Source organism: Vidua macroura, chromosome 12 (genome assembly GCF_024509145.1).
Source record: "Vidua macroura isolate BioBank_ID:100142 chromosome 12, ASM2450914v1, whole genome shotgun sequence".
Lineage (NCBI taxonomy): Eukaryota > Metazoa > Chordata > Aves > Passeriformes > Viduidae > Vidua > Vidua macroura.
Genome location: NC_071582.1, coordinates 21,015,912 through 21,033,885, shown reverse-complemented (window position 1 = coordinate 21,033,885; position 17,974 = coordinate 21,015,912). Strand labels below are relative to the sequence as shown.

Below are 17,974 nucleotides of genomic sequence, written 5' to 3'. Positions count from 1 at the left end.
CACACAGGGATTTTACCCCAATTGCACACAGTCAGAAGCACAGGATGGTGCCACACAGGGATTTTATCCCAATTGCACACAGTCAGAAGCACAGGATGGTGCCACACAGGAGCACCCAGCTTTCATCCCAATTCCCTGATGAATGTTCTCTGCCTCTTCACCCAACACCACCAAGTCTGAGCTCTAAAGCTCAACATTCTCTCTCATATCTCTAATAAAATCAGAAAATAACACCATTTCCTCAAGTCCTAGGAACATCCTTCTCCAAGAAAAGATTTCTGAAGCACCTTCCACCCTCGAGGCCAACCTGATTTTAAGAGTCCATCCCAAGGCTGCATTTCCTCCTTGGAAACTCTGGAAGTCCATCTCCATCAAACCTTCAGCCAGGAGCTGTTTTGCAATGCTGGCAGCCAATTAGAAACTAAACTAAATGCACCGTGGCTTTTAAAACATTTTAGAATGGGGGGAGAAAAAATATGTTAATATCAAAGTGAAAATGTCTAAGGTATAAACAAAACCCTAATGGGATGCTGGGTTACTGTATATGGTAAACAGCTCTCTGGAGGAAACCTTTATTACTCCCTCAGGGCTTTCTGCCAAAGTATGGATTTCTTAATTCCCACAGGAATATTTTTCATACCCCACTGCAGACTATTAAGTCCCAGATATTACATTCTGTAGTTTAAACTTTGCACGATGCAGAAGCAGGAGTTTCCTCAACAGGGAAGTCTTATCTGTGCTACTTTAATTTTTTACAGTGTTCAAATGAATCCTGGCTGCAGGGCTGGAGCTTCTGCACGGAAATTTGGGGGAGCTGATCAGGCTGGGAGGGAGGGAGAGGCAGCAGAAGGGGGTGAGGGGTTCTGGAGGGGCAGGGCACTGGTGCCACCACACCCCACTGCTGTCACCCCAGGTGAGCCAGCAGGAATTCCAGAGCCTGGAGGCCAATCCAGGACATCCCAAATCCCACTTGGGAACCCTCAACCCGCTCCCAGAAAAGATCCAAACCCGCGTTAAGAAAAACAAAAAAAAAACCAGAATTAAACGCCCCAGAACGCTTTAAAACTTTACATTAAGATTTTTCTTCCTGCACAGCAGCGAGGGCCCGCCTACACCACAGCAATGGAAAGAACAAAAGCGCTGTGAAATTTGAATTTCTGGACAGATTTCAGGTGAAAAATCCCCCCCCCCCACCACCACTCACTTGTAGACGGTGCCGCCGTTGCCGTGGCCGAGGATGTCTCGGTATCGAATGTCTTGTTCATTCATCTCCACAAGAAAGAAAGAAAAACAAAAGAGATGTCATGCTGGGGATGGAAATGTCAAGGAAAAGCAACTCCAGGCCATAAACAACAAGCAGTCTGGGTCATTTCAAGTTCAGCTGCAAGAACGAGAAGATCAATACAACATTTGCTGTCCAATTTATAAAAGACGATACCAAGGGACAAAGTGATGGAAAGTTTAATGACAATTTGTTTGCCTGGGTCATTTCATTAAAGTTTGATAAAAGGTGTCAAAATGGAATGATATAATATAGCTCAAGAGGGTCAGGGCACTGCTGCTGAGAGGAAAAGGGGCTCCAGAGCAGCGCAGCAGCAGAGCCAAAGTTGGAGGTGAACGGGAAGAGCCCTGGCAGCTGGAAAAGTTTAGGATTTATCCTGGAATCTGGGCTGAGCCTCGTTGAGCAGCAGCTCTGGCACAGCTCAATTTTTCACCTAAAGGAAAAAAATCAGTCTGGAGTCCCAGTCGAAGGGATTCTCCTTGAAACACACAACGAAATCTTTGCCTCGGTTCTCTCGGCTCGCTGGGAGCACTCAGAGCCTCAGGAATTCCGCACAGATTCCTGAATTTGGCACCTTGCTTTATGTGGGTTTTACAACAGCTTAGCACATCCCCTGAGAAGCACCTGAAATGTAAAACCACAGCTCAACCTTCTCCCGGACAAGCAGATATTCTGATTTTGCACAAACTAAAAAATCCCATTAAAGGCATTTTTGCGATGCACGTTTATACTTTAAAATAAGCATTTGGAACAGAATTAATTCTGGGTTAAAAGCAATTTTCTTTCCCAGGAAGATTCCCCCGTTGCCTGATCACTTTAAGTAGAAAACGTTTGGGCAAATCCTGCTTTGAAAAGATATTTTCCTAGGAAACATTAAGTCATTTTCAGTAATTACTTGTATTTTATGGGACACCAAGTTAAATATTTCACATGACTTGGCCTGGCTGCTTAAAGATGTCATTTTTGTGTATTAACACAAGTGATGATAACAAGCTCAAATGTCCCAAAGAGTCAATACTCAGCATTTCTAATGACCAGAAAATGAAATATTTTATTGATTTGAAAGAAGTTGCAAGGACAAGAAATGATTAATCCAAAATTGATGGTTTTTCCTTTCACTACCTGAGCAAAAAACGTGTTTTCTCATTGGAACTGCTACACAGGGATGGGAAAACCTGAGCTGAGACAACTCAAAAGGGAAGGTGATGATTTTATTATTTATTTGTAACTAAACTTGGGCCAGGTTCCTCAGGAGGGCCCACTCCAACACCAAGGTTTGTGATGAAAATCAACATTTATTCCATTCCTGAAAGCTCCTCTGCTCATTGCATTCATGAGAAAATGCAAACAAAAAGGGGGGAAGTTGTCCCTCATGAGGAACAATCTCTCATGAACGGGATTTAAAATATGTCAAGAGTCTACAGTGGATCCCTGAAATAAAAATAATTTCTCTCAGGCTGCAGACTCGGGAATTTTAGGGAGTTTTGCTCTTTGGAGTAAACACCTCCTGCATTCCCAAAAAATGTCCTCCTGAACCAATCCCTCTGAAGGAAATCCAGCAAACCCACAAAACCAACAATAAATTTGTATTTCTGCGTCTTGGTGGGGGAAAAGAGAAGATTTTTTTTTTTTTTTGGAGGTTACTCAAGTCATTAAAAACAAAATTGAGCAGAACTGGAGCCACCAAGCACATTCCCTGCTCTCCTGCCCACTGGGAAAAGGGAATATTTTCTCCACACCCCTCCCTAAAAGACAGGGACAGAGCAGCTCCATCCTCTGAGGCTCCAAAGGGCCACCAGAATTCCAGGGAAAACCAGGAGAGCAGGGGTGGAGGCAGGATCTGCAAGGGAAGGGGAGACAAAAATGGGATTTACTGGCTCAAATCAAGGTGCCAAAAAGCAGGGGGTGATTTATTTACTCCGCTGGGAAAACTGGACTCTCCACCATAAAAGGTTTTCCTAAGGGTATTGAAGCTGCAGCCCCAGCTTGGATGGGCTGGGAAATTCAGGAATTCATGGAAAACCAAGCAGGGAGCAGCAAACGAAGCAGCCCTCCTTTCCACCTGGCTGGGGGGGGTTTTGGAAATAAATAGCCAAATTCCCAATTAATCCCAGTGAAATCTGGGTGGGGGTTTTGGAAATAAATAGCCAAATTCCCAATTAATCCCAGTGAAATCTGGGGAGGGGGGTTTGGAAATAAATAGCCAAATTCCCAATTAATCCCAGTGAAATCTGGGTGGGGTTTTTGGAAATAAATAGCCAAATTCCCAATTAATCCCAGTGAAATCTGGGGGGGGGGGGGTTAGAAATAAATAGCCAAATTCCCAATTAATCCCAGTGAAATCTGGGGGGGGGGGGGGGGGGGTTGGAAATAAATAGCCAAATTCCCAGTTAATCCCAGTGAAATCAGGGTGGGCTTTTGGTGAATTATTGAAATCCAGCTGCTCAATTAATCCTGGTGAAACGAGGGTGGGTTTTTGGTGAATTATTAAAATCCGAATTTCCAATTAATCCTGGTGAAATCAGGGTGGGATTTTTGTAAATAAATAGCCAAATTCCCAATTAATTCTGGTGAAATCAGTGTGGGCTTTTTGTGAATTATTAAAATCCAAATTCCCAATTATTCCTGGTGAAATGAGGGTGGGTTTTTAGTGAATTACTAAAATCCAAATTCCCAATTAATCCTGGTGAAATCAGGTTGGGGTTTTTGTAAATTCTGTAAATTATTAAGAGCGAAATTCCCAATTAATCCTGGTGAAATGAGGGTGGGTTTTTGTGAATTATTAAAATCCGAATTCCCAATTAATCCTGGTGAAATCAGGTTGGGGTTTTTGTAAATAAATAGCCAAATTTCCAATTATTCCTGGTGAAATGAGGGTGGGTTTTTGGTGAATTATTAATTCCAAATTCCCAATTAATCCTGGTGAAATCAGGGTGGGATTTTTGTGAATTACTAAAATCCAAATTCCCAATTAATCCTGGTGAAATCAGGGTGGGTTTTTGGTGAATTATTAATTCCAGATTCCCAATTATTCCTGGTGAAATCAGGGTGGGTTTTTGGTGGATTATTAATTCCAAATTCCCAATTAATCCTGGTGAAACGAGGGTGGGTTTTTGGTGAATTATTAATTCCAAATTTCCAATTATTCCTGGTGAAACGAGGGTGGGTTTTTGGTGAATTACTAAAATCCAAATTTCCAATTATTCCTGGTGAAACGAGGGTGGGTTTTTGGTGAATTACTAAAATCCAAATTTCCAATTATTCCTGGTGAAATGAGGGTGGGTTTTTGGTGAATTATTAATTCCAAATTCCCAATTAATCCTGGTGAAATCAGGGTGGGTTTTTTTGAATTATTAAAATCCAAATTCCCAATTAATCCTGGTGAAATCAGGGTGGGTTTTTTTTAATTGTTAAAATCCAAATTCCCAATTATTCCTGGTGAAATGAGGGTGGGTTTTTTTGAATTATTAAAACCCAGCTGCCCAGTTCACCCTGGCTGGGCCAGGAGCAGCCACTTGAGGAGATTTAGTAAATCCCACTTTGCTCCTGATGAACTGGTGACACTCTATCAATGCAGAATCAATTGGTGGCATTTACCCTGAGTGACAGAAAAGAAATAAATATTTATGTCACATCACCTCTATCAATGAGGCCAGGCAGAAAGCTATTTCTAACCTGTCAATATTTGATTATCTTGAAGAATCACGTCCCCCTCCTTTTAATGATTAATATGAATTCCTTATTAAAGCTAAATGGAAACTACTGGGGGAGGATCATTAGGAACGGCTCGGAGCAGGAAGTGCCAAAAAATAATCAAAAATAATGACCCAGGCCAGACTTAAGTAATGGTTAAGTGCCACTTAATCCCCCCCAAAAGGAACAAAAAGTTTAAAGTTTCACCCAAACCCCATCGCCAGATGTGGAGTTTGACCAAAATTTTGCAGAATGCAACCAAAATCATTTCCTCTCAACAAAGAGCAGAACAACTCCCACCAGGCTGACTGAAAAGCAGAATTAAATTGGAATTATTCATTTCTTTTCAGTGGGTTTCAGTAACATTTTTAATATCAGAAGAAGAGGCACTTAATCCTTTATTTTCTTTTTTTTTTTTTTTTTTTTTTTTAATTGGGTGTAAATGTCAAACCTCATTCTTATTTTCTTTTTAGTGGGTTTAAGTAACAATTCCAATATGGGAAGCACCCAATTCTTATTTTCTTTTATTTTTAGTGGGTTTAATTTACATTTTTAATATCATAAGAAGAGGCACTTAATCCTCATTTTCTTCTACTTTTCAGTGGGTTTAAGTAACATTTTTAATATCATAAGAGGCACTTAATCCTTATTTTCTTTTCTTTTTTCGTCCCAGTGAGTTTAAGTAACATTTTTAATATCGTAAGAAGAGGTTTTGTTTTGAAATTCTAAACGCCAGGGAACAAATCCGTGAATCTCCTGCAGGGCACACCAACCTGCATTTAGAACAAATTTATTCCGTATTTAGAATTTGTTCCGCATTCAGAACAAATAAAATGCCAAATTCAGCCAACCACAGGGAGATTCCACTCACATTTTACTCCAAAATAAATCAGAAATATCAGAGTAAGCACCACCTCCATTTCCAAGTCCTGCTAATCCCAGAACCTCAAGAGAAATACTTTATTTACCTGGGAATTCTGAAATATTTTTTTAAAATCAGCTGGCAGGAATTGGAGAAGACTGAACTCGGCCTAAAATCCTCATTTCCAGCCAGATCCCAGGGAAAAGCTCATTTTTGGCAGGGGAAAATCTCATTTTTGGCGGGGAAAATCTCATTTTTGGTGGGGGAAAAAAAAAAAAATCTCATTTTGGGAAGGAGGGAAAAATATCTCATTTTTGGCAGCGGAAAAAAGTCTGATTTTTGGTGGGGAAAAAAAAATTATTTTGGGAGGGGGAAAAAAAATCTCATTTTTGGCAGGGAAAACAAAATCTCATTTTTGGTGGGGAAAAAATAATCTCATTTTTGGTAGGGGAAAATCTCATTTTAGGAGGAGGAAAAAAAATCTGATTTTGGGAAAGGAAAAAATACATCATTTTTGGTAAGGAAAAAAAACCTCATTTTGGGAGGGGGAAAAAAAATTCTCATTTTTTGATATGGGAAAATCTCATTTTGGGAGGGGAAGGGAAGGGAAGTTCAGGGAAGTTCAGGGAAGGGAAGTTCAGGGAAGGGAAGTTCAGGGAAGGGAAGTTCAGGGAAGGGAAGGGAAGGGAAGTTCAGGGAAGGGAAGTTCAGGGAAGTTCAGGGAAGGGAAGGGAAGGGAAGGGAAGTTCAGGGAAGGGAAGGGAAGTTCAGGGAAGGGAAGTTCAGGGAAGGGAAGTTCAGGGAAGGGAAGGGAAGTTCAGGGAAGGGAAGGGAAGTTCAGGGAAGGGAAGGGAAGGGAAGTTCAGGGAAGGGAAGTTCAGGGAAGTTCAGGGAAGTTCAGGGAAGTTCAGGGAAGTTCAGGGAAGGGAAGGGAAGGGAAGGGAAGGGAAGGGAAGGGAAGGGAAGGGAAGGGAAGGGAAGGGAAGGGAAGGGAAGGGAAGGGAAGGGAAGGGAAGGGAAGGGAAGGGAAGGGAAGGGAAGTTCAGGGAAGGGAAGTTCAGGGAAGGGAAGGGAAGTTCAGGGAAGGGAAGGGAAGTTCAGGGAAGGGAAGGGAAGGGAAGGGAAGTTCAGGGAAGGGAAGTTCAGGGAAGGGAAGGGAAGGGAAGGGAAGTTCAGGGAAGGGAAGGGAAGGGAAGGGAAGGGAAGGGAAGGGAAGTTCAGGGAAGGGAAGGGAAGGGAAGGGAAGGGAAGGGAAGTTCAGGGAAGGGAAGGGAAGTTCAGGGAAGGGAAGGGAAGGGAAGGGAAGGGAAGGGAAGGGAAGGGAAGGGAAGGGAAGGGAAGGGAAGGGAAGGGAAGGGAAGGGAAGGGAAGGGAAGGGAAGGGAAGGGAAGGGAAGGGAAGGGAAGGGAAGGGAAGGGAAGGGAAGGGAAGGGAAGGGAAGGGAAGGGAAGGGAAGGGAAGGGAAGGGAAGGGAAGGGAAGGGAAGGGAAGGGAAGGGAAGGGAAGGGAAGGGAAGGGAAGGGAAGGGAAGGGAAGGGAAGGGAAGGGAAGGGAAGGGAAGGGAAGGGAAGGGGAGGGAAGGGAAGTTCAGCTCCTCCCCCAGGGTGCCAAAGCTGGGACAAACCCAGTTCTAGATTCAAATATGCTTGTTTGGTTTTATAAACATAAATTCAATGTAATTTAGGATTTTTTAAATATATATTTGTCTGGGTATATACATAGAAAATCAATATAGTTTAATATTTATATCATATATTTGGTTTTGTAAATTTAAAATAAATAAAACCAAACAAACTGGACATAAAGCAAACTTAAAACAAACCTAAATTTATATTCATTTTAATTTTATATTTATATTTTTATATAAATATATATGAAAATATATTTGTTTTTATAAATGTAAAATAAATGTATATTTATACTTTTATATAAATATATTTGTCTATTAAAATAGATTTGTTTTATAAATATAGAATAGACATATTTAGCTCTTTGGTTTAATATTTATATTTATTTATTTATATAAACATATATCTATGAAATTATTTTTATAAATATAAAATATTCATAGAATAATGATATTTACAAATGTTATAAATATATAACACATATATTTATATAAAAATCTAATATATATTCATATAAATACATAATATATACTTATATAAATACATAATATATACTTATATAAATATATAATATATATTTGTCTATTTTTATAGAATATATATTTATAAATATAAAATATAATATTTTTAATATATGCATTATAATTTTATATATTTATTCATATAAAATATATTTATATATTAAAATCTACTTATATAATTAAATAATAAACAAAAATAATATGGTTGCTTTATATTTTATATTTATTTTATATGGAATTTATTTATATATTAAAATCAATTTAGATAATTAAATAATAGAAATATGCTTTTCATATTTTTTATTTATTTATATAAAATATATTTCTGTATTAAATCAATTTATAGAATTAAATATTAAATAGAAATATGCTCTTCATAGTTTATATTTATTTATATAAAAATATATGTATTAAAATCAATTTATATAATTAAATAATGAATAGAAATATGCTTTTCATATTTTATATTTATTTATATAAATATATATATTAAAATCAATTTATAGAATGAAATAATAAATAGAAATAACATTTGTTTTTCTATTTTATATTTATTTATATAAAATATATTTCTATATTAAAATCAATTCATAGAATGAAATAATAAACAGAAATAACGTTTGTTTTTCTATTTTATATTTATTTATATAAAATATATTTCTATATTAAAATCAATTTATAGAATGAAATAATAAACAGAAATAACGTTTGTTTTTCTATTTTATATTTATTTATATAAAATATATTTCTATATTCCAACCTATTCCTGGGGCTGCCTGGGACTTGTGGATTCCCCATCCCTGAGGTGGCTCCAGAGCCAAAATCCCCCAGCCCCCCCTGCCCTAAACCCCCCTGAGCTCACTCGCTTACAAACCTTACAAAATCCTTGTTTTATTTTATAAAACCTTACAAAATCCTTGTTTTATTTTATAAAACCTTACAAAATCCTTGTTTTATTTTATAAAACCTTACAAAATCCTTGTTTTACCTTATAAAACCTTACAAAATCCTTGTTTTACCTTATAAAACCTTACAAAATCCTTGTTTTATTTTATAAAACCTTACAAAATCCTTGTTTTATTTTATAAAACCTTACAAAATCCTTGTTTTATTTTATAAAACCTTACAAAATCCTTGTTTTATTTTATAAAACCTTACAAAATCCTTGTTTTATTTTATAAAACCTTACAAAATACTTGTTTTACCTTATAAGGTTTTATAATACTTGTTTTACCTTATAATACCTATTTTACCTTATAAAACCTTACAAAATCCTTGTTTTATTTTATAAAACCTTACAAAATGCTTAGTTTACCTTATAAAACCTTACAAAATGCTTATTTTACCCTGTAAAACCATAAAAAATACTTATTTTACCTTATAAAACCTCACAAAATACTTGTTTTACCTTATAAAACCTTACAAAATACTTAGTTTAAATTATAAAACCATACAAAACACTTATTTTACCTTATAAAACCATAAAAAATACCTATTTTACCTTGTAAAACCTTACAAAATACCTATTTTACCTTATAAAACCATAAAAAATACTTATTTTACCTTATAAAACCTTACAAAATACTTATTTAACTTTATAAAACCATACAAAATACTTATTTTACCTTATAAAACCTTACAAAATACTTATTTTAACCTTACTAAATACTTAGTTTACCTTATAAAACCATACAAATACTTATTTTACCTTATAAAACCTTACTAAATACTTGTTTTACCTTATAAAACCATACAAAATGCCATTTATTTTTGCAATAAATTGTGAAATCTGCCTTGTTTCTCTCCCAGCTAAGCTCCCATGAGCTCCCATGAGAAATGAACTCCAAGGGTGAAAATCAGATTAAACAACTTATTCTTGTGAAAAAAAAACAAAAAACAGGTTACACCTGCAGGAAGAAGAATTTTATCCCACAGGAACCCGTGAGAAAATGCAAAAATTCCCCAGAAACAGAGACATTTAATAAATATAATGGGCTGTGTTTATTAATAAATATAATGGGATATGTTTATTAATAAATATAATGGGCTGTGTTTATTAATAAATATAATGGGATATGACAGTGGCCAATAAAAGGAATTTCAGCAGCTTGTTAACCAATTAATAAACCAACTAATAAACTAAGTAAATGAAAATTCAACTAATAGACGAAGTAAATAAAATTTCAACTAATAGACGAAGTAAATAAAAATTCAACTAATACAGAAAGTAAATAAAAATTCAACTAATAAATGAAGTAAATAAAGATTCAACTAATAAACGAAGTAAATAAAATTGCAACTAATAAATGAAGTAAATAAATATCTAACTAATACATGAAGTAAATAAGAATTCAACTAATACATGAAGTAAATAAAAATTCAACTAATAAAGGAAGTAAATAAAAATTCAACTTATACAGAAAGTAAATAAAAATTCAACTAATAATCGAAGTAAATAAAAATTCAACTAATACACAAAGTAAATAAATATCCAACTAATAAATGAAATAAATAAAAACCCAACTAATACACAAAGTAAATAAATATCCAACTAATAAATGAAGTAAATAAATATCCAACTAATAAACGAAGTAAATAAAAATTCAACTAATAATCAAAGTAAATAAAAATTCAACTAATAATCAAAGTAAATAAAAATTCAACTCATAAACTAAGTAAATAAAAATTCAACTAATAAATGAAATAAATAAAAACCCAACTCATACACGAAGTAAATAAAAACCCAACTCATACAGAAAGTAAATAAAAATTCAACTAATAATCAAAGTAAATAAAAATTCAACTAATAAACGAAGTAAAGAAAAACCCAACTCATAAACTAAGTAAATAAAAATTCAACTAATAAATGAAGTAAAGAAAAATTCAACTAATAAATGAAATAAATAAAAACCCAACTCATACACGAAGTAAATAAAAACCCAACTAATAAATGAAGTAAATAAAAACCCAACTCATACACGAAGTAAAGAAAAATTCAACTAATAAATGAAATAAATAAAAACCCAACTAATAAATGAAATAAATAAAAACCCAACTCATAAAGGAAGTAAATAAAAACCCAACTCATACACGAAGTAAATAAAAACCCAACTAATAAATGAAATAAATAAAAACCCAACTAATAAATGAAGTAAATAAAAACCCAACTCATAAATGAAGTAAATAAAAACCCAACTAATAAATGAAATAAATAAAAACCCAACTCATAAGGAGCAAGCAAAAGCTCTCCAGAAGCCCCGAGCTGAAGCTCGTTCCCCGCTCTGACGGGAGCCTGACAGCAGCTGCCTCACTTATCCCAAACTCCTCCATCCATTTGCAGCCGAAGCAAATCTTGAGAAGTGGGGAGGAAATTTCCAGCAAATCTGGGCCCGGAGTGCTCCCACCACCCCCGATTTTGGGTTAAAAACCCCAAATTGCAGCTGGGGGCACCAGGCAGGGCTCCCCAAACCCGGCAGGGTGAGATGTGCCCACCCCGTGCACCCACCTGGCCGTTGGCGAGGATCTTCCTCAGCTCTGCCGAGGATTTCTTCAAGCTGGAGAGGAGGAAAACCAAATCAGGAGGGATTATTTTTAACAGCTGGGGCTGTTTCTGTCCAGCTGAGGAGCGAGGGGAGTTTGTGGTTCTGTAATCTGAGATTGAACTGGAAGGGGGAGGTGTGGGGAGAGCAGGCAGCAGGAATCAACAGGCAGTGAACAGTAAAATTAAAGTAAAGTAAAGAAAGTAAATAAAATAAAATAATAAAATAAATAAAATAATAGATAAAATTAAATAAAATAAGAAATAAAATAAAATAAAAAATAAATAAAATAAAATATAAAATTAAATAAAATAATAAATAAAATAAAATAAATAAAATAAATAAAATAAAATATAAAATTAAATAATAAAATAAAATAATAAATAAAATAAGAAATAAAATAAGAAATAAAATAAAATAATAAAATAATAAATAAAATAAGATAAAATAAAATAATAAAAATAAATAAAATAAAATAAATAAAAAAAAAATAAAATAAATTTTAAAATAAATAAAATAAAATAAATAAAAATTAAATTTAAAAATAAATAAAATAAAATAAATAAAATAAAATAATTAATAAAATAAGATAAAATAAAATAATAAAAGAAATAAAAGAAATAAAATAAAATAATAAAATAAATAAGATAAAATAAGATAAAATAAGATAAAATTTAAAAACCCAACGTATTTTTCACCTCCCAGCTGGTTTAGACACCCAAGTGCACAACCTGGTGAGACACAACCTATTGCTCAGCAGCTCCGAGAGGGAAATTTAAAACAAATTCACACCTGACATCTCAGGTGTCGGTGTTTCAAAAAGTCACAGCAGGGCGAGGCTGGCTGCCAGTTCTCACTGCCACATCTGCTTTGGATTCCAGGAAGGGCTCTGGCTCTCAGCTCCAGGGATGGCACCTCCTCCACCCGGAGCACAACTCCTGATTCAGGAGCCCAGGCCCTGCCCAGATCCCCGAGGGCAGCCCAGCTTCCCATGGCACCCATTCCAGGGCAGTCTGCTGAATTCCCCTGGCTTTTCCAGGAGAATCCACTCCCAAACCCAACCAACAAAACTCACTTTAATTTCTTCTCTTGCCTTTTCCAGGAGAATCCACTCCCAAACCCAACCAACAAAACTCACTTTCATTTCTTCCCGTGCCTTTTCCAGGAGAATCCACTCCCAAACCCAACCAACAAAACTCAGTTTAATTTCTTCCCTTGGCTTTTCCAGGAGAATCCACTCCCACAACAAAACTCACTTTCATTTCTTCCCCTGCCTTTTCCAGGAGAATCCACTCCCAAACCAACAAAACAAAATTCAGTTTAATTTCTTCCCTTGCCTTTTCCAGGAGAATCCACTCCCAAACCAACAGAACCAAACTCACTTTCATTTCTTCCCTTGCCTTTTCCAGGAGAATCCACTCCCAAACCAAACCAACAAAACTCACTTTCATTTCTTCCCGTGCCTTTTCCAGGAGAATCCACTCCCAAACCAAACCAACAAAACTCACTTTCATTTCTTCCAAATTAAAGTGGAAGACTTCCAAACTTGCTTGGAAGTTTTCTTCCAAGAAAACTTCACTGAACCCCAACTCTGAGCTTGGTGAGTTAAAGGGTGAAACCTTTAATGCCCTAAAACTCCTTCAGAAACTCACAAAATCCTGGGTTTTTTTTTTCCCCCCTCCTTTTCCTGACAAACTCTGTTCCTCGGAGCTTCAACACAACAAACTGCCAGGGCAGCAACGTCTGCAAAACTTTATCTCAAAGGGACGTTCTGCTCTTATTACTGGAGTTTAAAAAAAAAAAAAAAAAAAAGTACAAAATAATATATTCTTGAAAGGGCTGTGCACGTGTCTTGATCACAGATCATTATTAACAGGAACAGTGAAAACACAGATTTCATATTTGGTGGCTTTGTTCTTTAATAGGCCTCTTGTTCCCACGACTGCTTTAAAGAAAAATTAAGTTTTCCAAGGAAACATAAGTTGATCTTGTCATCTTTCATGACTAACAATTTGTGAACATGAAACAAAGAGAGACTTTCAATTACTTCAAAAACAAAACTCCCGGTGCAGAAGGTTTTGGAAGAGGAATGGCAATTAACCACCAGATAAGGTGACAAGAATCTTCTAGAAGCTTCATTTTCAACGCACTTGAAGAAGGAGCTCAAAGTACAGGAGGGACTGAAAGGCAAGCACGCAGCAGTGACAGAAAAATCAGCTTTATTTAGCTCAGCCTGGGGGGACTGCAGAGCACACGGATATTCACATTTATCTCCTTTTCATTTAAGAGTTTTGGGATGGGATCCTTCCCCCAGCGATGGGGCAAACTTTGCCAGGATGGGATTTTTTAATTGGTTTTTTTTTTTTAATCTCCACAATTACAGAGCCACCAAAGGGAGAAGCAAACTGGCTTTACTGGGTTTTTTTTTTTTTTTTTTTTGGATGGGGTTTCCAGTGGTTTCCATCTGTGGTAATTCACCTTTTTCATCTTCACAACATTCCTTTTTTCTTTCTTTTTCTCAGGGAGAAAAGGGAGCAGGATGCTGGTGCATGGATAAATGGAATATTGGGTGCTTATTAGAATAATTTAGGTTGAAAGGAGCCTCCAGAGAATTCTGTCCCCATGGCTCAGATATGCTCTTGGAGGAAGAGGATGGAGCCAGATGCTCCTTGTTTCTTTTTAAGGTTTTTTGGTAGTTTTTTACCATGACTTCCTGTAACAATTCATGTAATAAAAATGAGTTTACCCTCCAGCATTTGAAAAAAAAATCTCTAGGAAAAAAAAAAAAAAAAAAAAAAAAAGAGAAGGAGTTCTCTTGCATTTTAAGGCCTTAATATGAGTTTTTAAATTAAAGTTGGAATGTAAAAATCAAGATAAGGGGGATGGACTCCAAAACTTTGCTGGAACTGGAGGAAACAGGCACCTAAGCTGAAAAGATTTTTTTTTAAAAAATCCTACCCCACACGAATAAACCTAAATAAGTTTATTATTTAGGCTATTTATTGGTACAAACCTATGAATGGGGCATCAAAGTTTGAAATCAAGGAATCCTGGAATGAACACAGAGCTGAACACTCAGAGCCTGACTGAGCTCAGCCTAAAGTGCAGCTCAGTGATCCTGGAGGACAGAGCCACCTGAACCCCCCAGCAAACCCTCATTTCTTCCTGAAACCCCCAGCAAACCCTCATTTCTTCTTGAAACCCCCATTAAACCCTCATTTTTCCCTGGAATTCCCACCATTCCCTCATTTCTGTAACAGCAAACCCTGATTTCTCCCTGAAACCCCCAGCAAACCCTCATTTCTCTACAGCAAACCCTATTTTTTTCCTGAAACCCCCAGCAAACCCTGACTTTTTCCCTGAAACACCCATCAAACCCTAATTTCTTCCAGGAATCTCAAGCAAACCCTTATTTTTCCCTGAAATTCCCACCAATCCCTCATTTCTCCAGCAGCAAACCCTCATTTCCTCTTGAAACACCCAGCAAACTCCAATTTCTCCAGCAGCAAACCCTGATTTCTTCCTGAAACCCCCAGCAAACCCTCATTTCTCCAGCAGCAAACCCTCATTTCCTCTTGAAACACCCAGCAAACCCTAATTTCTTCCAGGAATCTCAAGCAAACCCTTATTTTTCCCTGAAATTCCCACCAATCCCTCATTTCTCCAGCAGCAAACCCTCATTTCCTCTTGAAACACCCAGCAAACTCCAATTTCTCCAGCAGCAAACCCTGATTTCTTCCTGAAACCCCCAGCAAACCCTCATTTCTCCAGCAGCAAACCCTCATTTCCTCTTGAAACACCCAGCAAACCCTAACTTCTTCCTGGAATTCCCACCAATCCTTCATTTCTGCAGCAGCAAACACTCCTTTCTCCCTGAAACACACATCAAACCCTAATTTCTTCCAGGAATCTCAAGCAAACCCTTATTTTTCCCTGAAATTCCCACCAATCCCTCATTTCTGCAGCAGCAAACCCTGATTTCCTCTTGAAACACCCAGCAAATCCTTATTGCTCCAGAAGCAAACTCTAATTTCTCTCTGAAACACCCAGCAAACTCCAATTTCTCCAGCAGCAAACCCTGATTTCTCCCTGAAACACTCATCAAACCCTAATTTCTCCTTGAAACACCCATGAAACCCTCATTTTTCCCTGGAATTCCCACCAATCCCTCATTTCTGCAGCAGCAAACCCTGATTTCTTCTTGGGCTGCATAGAACACCCGTTTCCCCCTGGAATTCCCACCAATCCCTCATTTCTCTCTGAAACATCCATCAAACCCTAATTTTTCCCTGGAATTCCCACCAATCCCTCATTTCTCCAGCAGCAAACCCATGGGGAGCAGCCCCAGCAGCCCCAACCCAACGCCTCCCACCACAACTCCAACCACCTTCCCACCACAATTCCAACCACCTCCCCAACACAACTCCACCAACCCTCCCACCAAAATTCCACCTTCCCACCACAATTCCAACCACCCTCCCACCAAAATTCCACCTTACCACAACTCCAACCACCTTCCCACCAAAATTCCACCTTCCCACCACAATTCCAACCACCTTCCCACCAAAATTCCAACAACCCTCCCACCACAACTCCACCCTACCACAGTTCCAACAACCTTCCCACCACAACTCCAACCACCCTCCCACCAAAATTCCAACCACCTTCCCACAAAAATTCCAACAATCCCCCGACTACAACTCCACCTTCCCACCACAACCCCCAACAACCTTCCCACCACAACCCCACCAACCCTCCCACCAGAATTCCACCTCCCCACCACAGAACCCACTCCAGCCCGGCTCTCCTGGACCCAAGCACGCCCGGGGCTCCGTTTTGGGTTCAAAAAGGGGGAATTCGGGGAAGGAAAGGAGGAAGAGGCTCTTACCTATTGCTGGGCAGGGCCTCGGAGGCGGCCGAGGCGCCGCTGCCGGCGGCCCCCGCCCGCGTGTTCACCTGCGGGCAGGGAGAGGAGCCTGATCAGAGCCCTGCTCAGAGGACACCCCGCTAATTAACCTGTAATTTGCCACGGATTCCTCATTTCGCTGGGAAGGTTAATTAGCTGGTTGCTAGGCATGGATGTAGGTTAGCGGGCGACGCAATCCCGGGGCCGCGGCGCGCTCGGGGCTTAAATAAACGCGCTGGGAAAGGCGAGAAATTCACCATTTGTTCTCCTTTTAAACACTCAAAAAAATCACTCAAAGCCTTTCTGGTCTTCTCCGTGCGGTTGCAGGAGCAGTAAGGAATCAAAAAATCTAAAATAATTCCATTCCACGATGGGATAAATGACTGAAATGGCAGCAGTGAGGTGGGGGTTTAAAAGCTTTGAAGTAGTGGCAGACAGCAGTTGATAAATGAACTACTAAAATTTAAGAACATGATTAGCAGAGGTGAAAAACAAAAAAGGCAAACCCACTATTTATCAAAACCACATATATAAATATAGATATCACAGCCAACATTTCGCAGATGAATCCTTCTCCCACCCTCGCCAAAGGAAAGAAAAAAAAAAAATCCAGAATAATAATAATAAAAAAAAAAAAATCTGCTTGTCAGAGCTCAAGAAAGTGCAGTTTTATTTGACATTTCAATAAGTGGAACACAGCATTACAAATCCATCTAACTTTGCTGAAACAATTATTGAAATTCGTACCTTGAGGCCATGTATGTTCCGTTTCCCAGGAGGTTTGCAGGCTGAAACAGTAATTGACTAAATTGTAGAACACATCAGGGCCATTTACAAATTTGCTCAAAATGAATCTTTTCAAAAGAAATGAGGGTGACACCAAAATTAGCAGAGAGAAATGATTGAAAAGTGCCTGGCGAGACCCAGAGTGGGAATTACAGCCCAGGATTTTTAACTTGCAGGAGTGAGCATTTATAAATGCTAAGAGCTTCCTGACACGGTGTAATAGAAATTCTAATTTCTGCTCCAAACACGCCACAATCCTGAGAACCTTTGGCTCAAACGAGGGGATTTTTTTTGGTAATTCAGATTCCAACCTCGTGGCGCTGTGTTTTCACATGCTGGGTTGTTTTTTTCTTTTTTCCCTGGAATTTCACAGGAATATTTGCAATCCAATATTTGGGGTTTTTAGGGAATTGGCTGCGTCAGGAATTGGTCATTTTGGCAGAGGCACTTTGGGGGAAATGGGGGAGAAATGGGGGAGAAATGGGGGAAGAAATGGGGGAAGAAATGGGGGAAGAAATGGGGGAAGAAATGGGGGAAGAAATGGGGGAAGAAATGGGGGAAGAAATGGGGGAGAAATGGGGGGAGAAATGGGGGAAGAAATGGGGGAAGAAATGGGGGAGAAATGGGGGAGAAATGGGGGAGAAATGGGGGAAGAAATGGGGGAAGAAATGGGGGAAAAACATGGGGGGGGTAACCCCAAACATGGGGGGGGGGAAAAAAACCCCAAACCTGGGGGGAAACCTTGGCAGGGGTAACA

The 17,974-nt window shown here is 37.9% G+C and overlaps 1 protein-coding gene across 3 annotated transcripts in view; it reads right to left on the bottom strand.

The window, feature by feature from the left end:
• The window catches only part of MAP2K5 (mitogen-activated protein kinase kinase 5), a 146,134-nt gene that overhangs the window by 104,655 nt on the left and 23,505 nt on the right, over positions 1-17,974 (bottom strand). For all 3 annotated transcript variants that reach the window (XM_053988650.1, XM_053988649.1, XM_053988651.1), the window contains exons 5-8: positions 17,179-17,219; positions 16,414-16,481; positions 11,492-11,540; positions 1,205-1,269 (exon numbers count right to left, since the gene is read on the bottom strand). In XM_053988650.1, the coding sequence (XP_053844625.1) occupies positions 1,205-1,269; positions 11,492-11,540; positions 16,414-16,481; positions 17,179-17,219 (223 nt within the window). The remainder of the gene's footprint in view (positions 1-1,204; positions 1,270-11,491; positions 11,541-16,413; positions 16,482-17,178; positions 17,220-17,974) is intronic.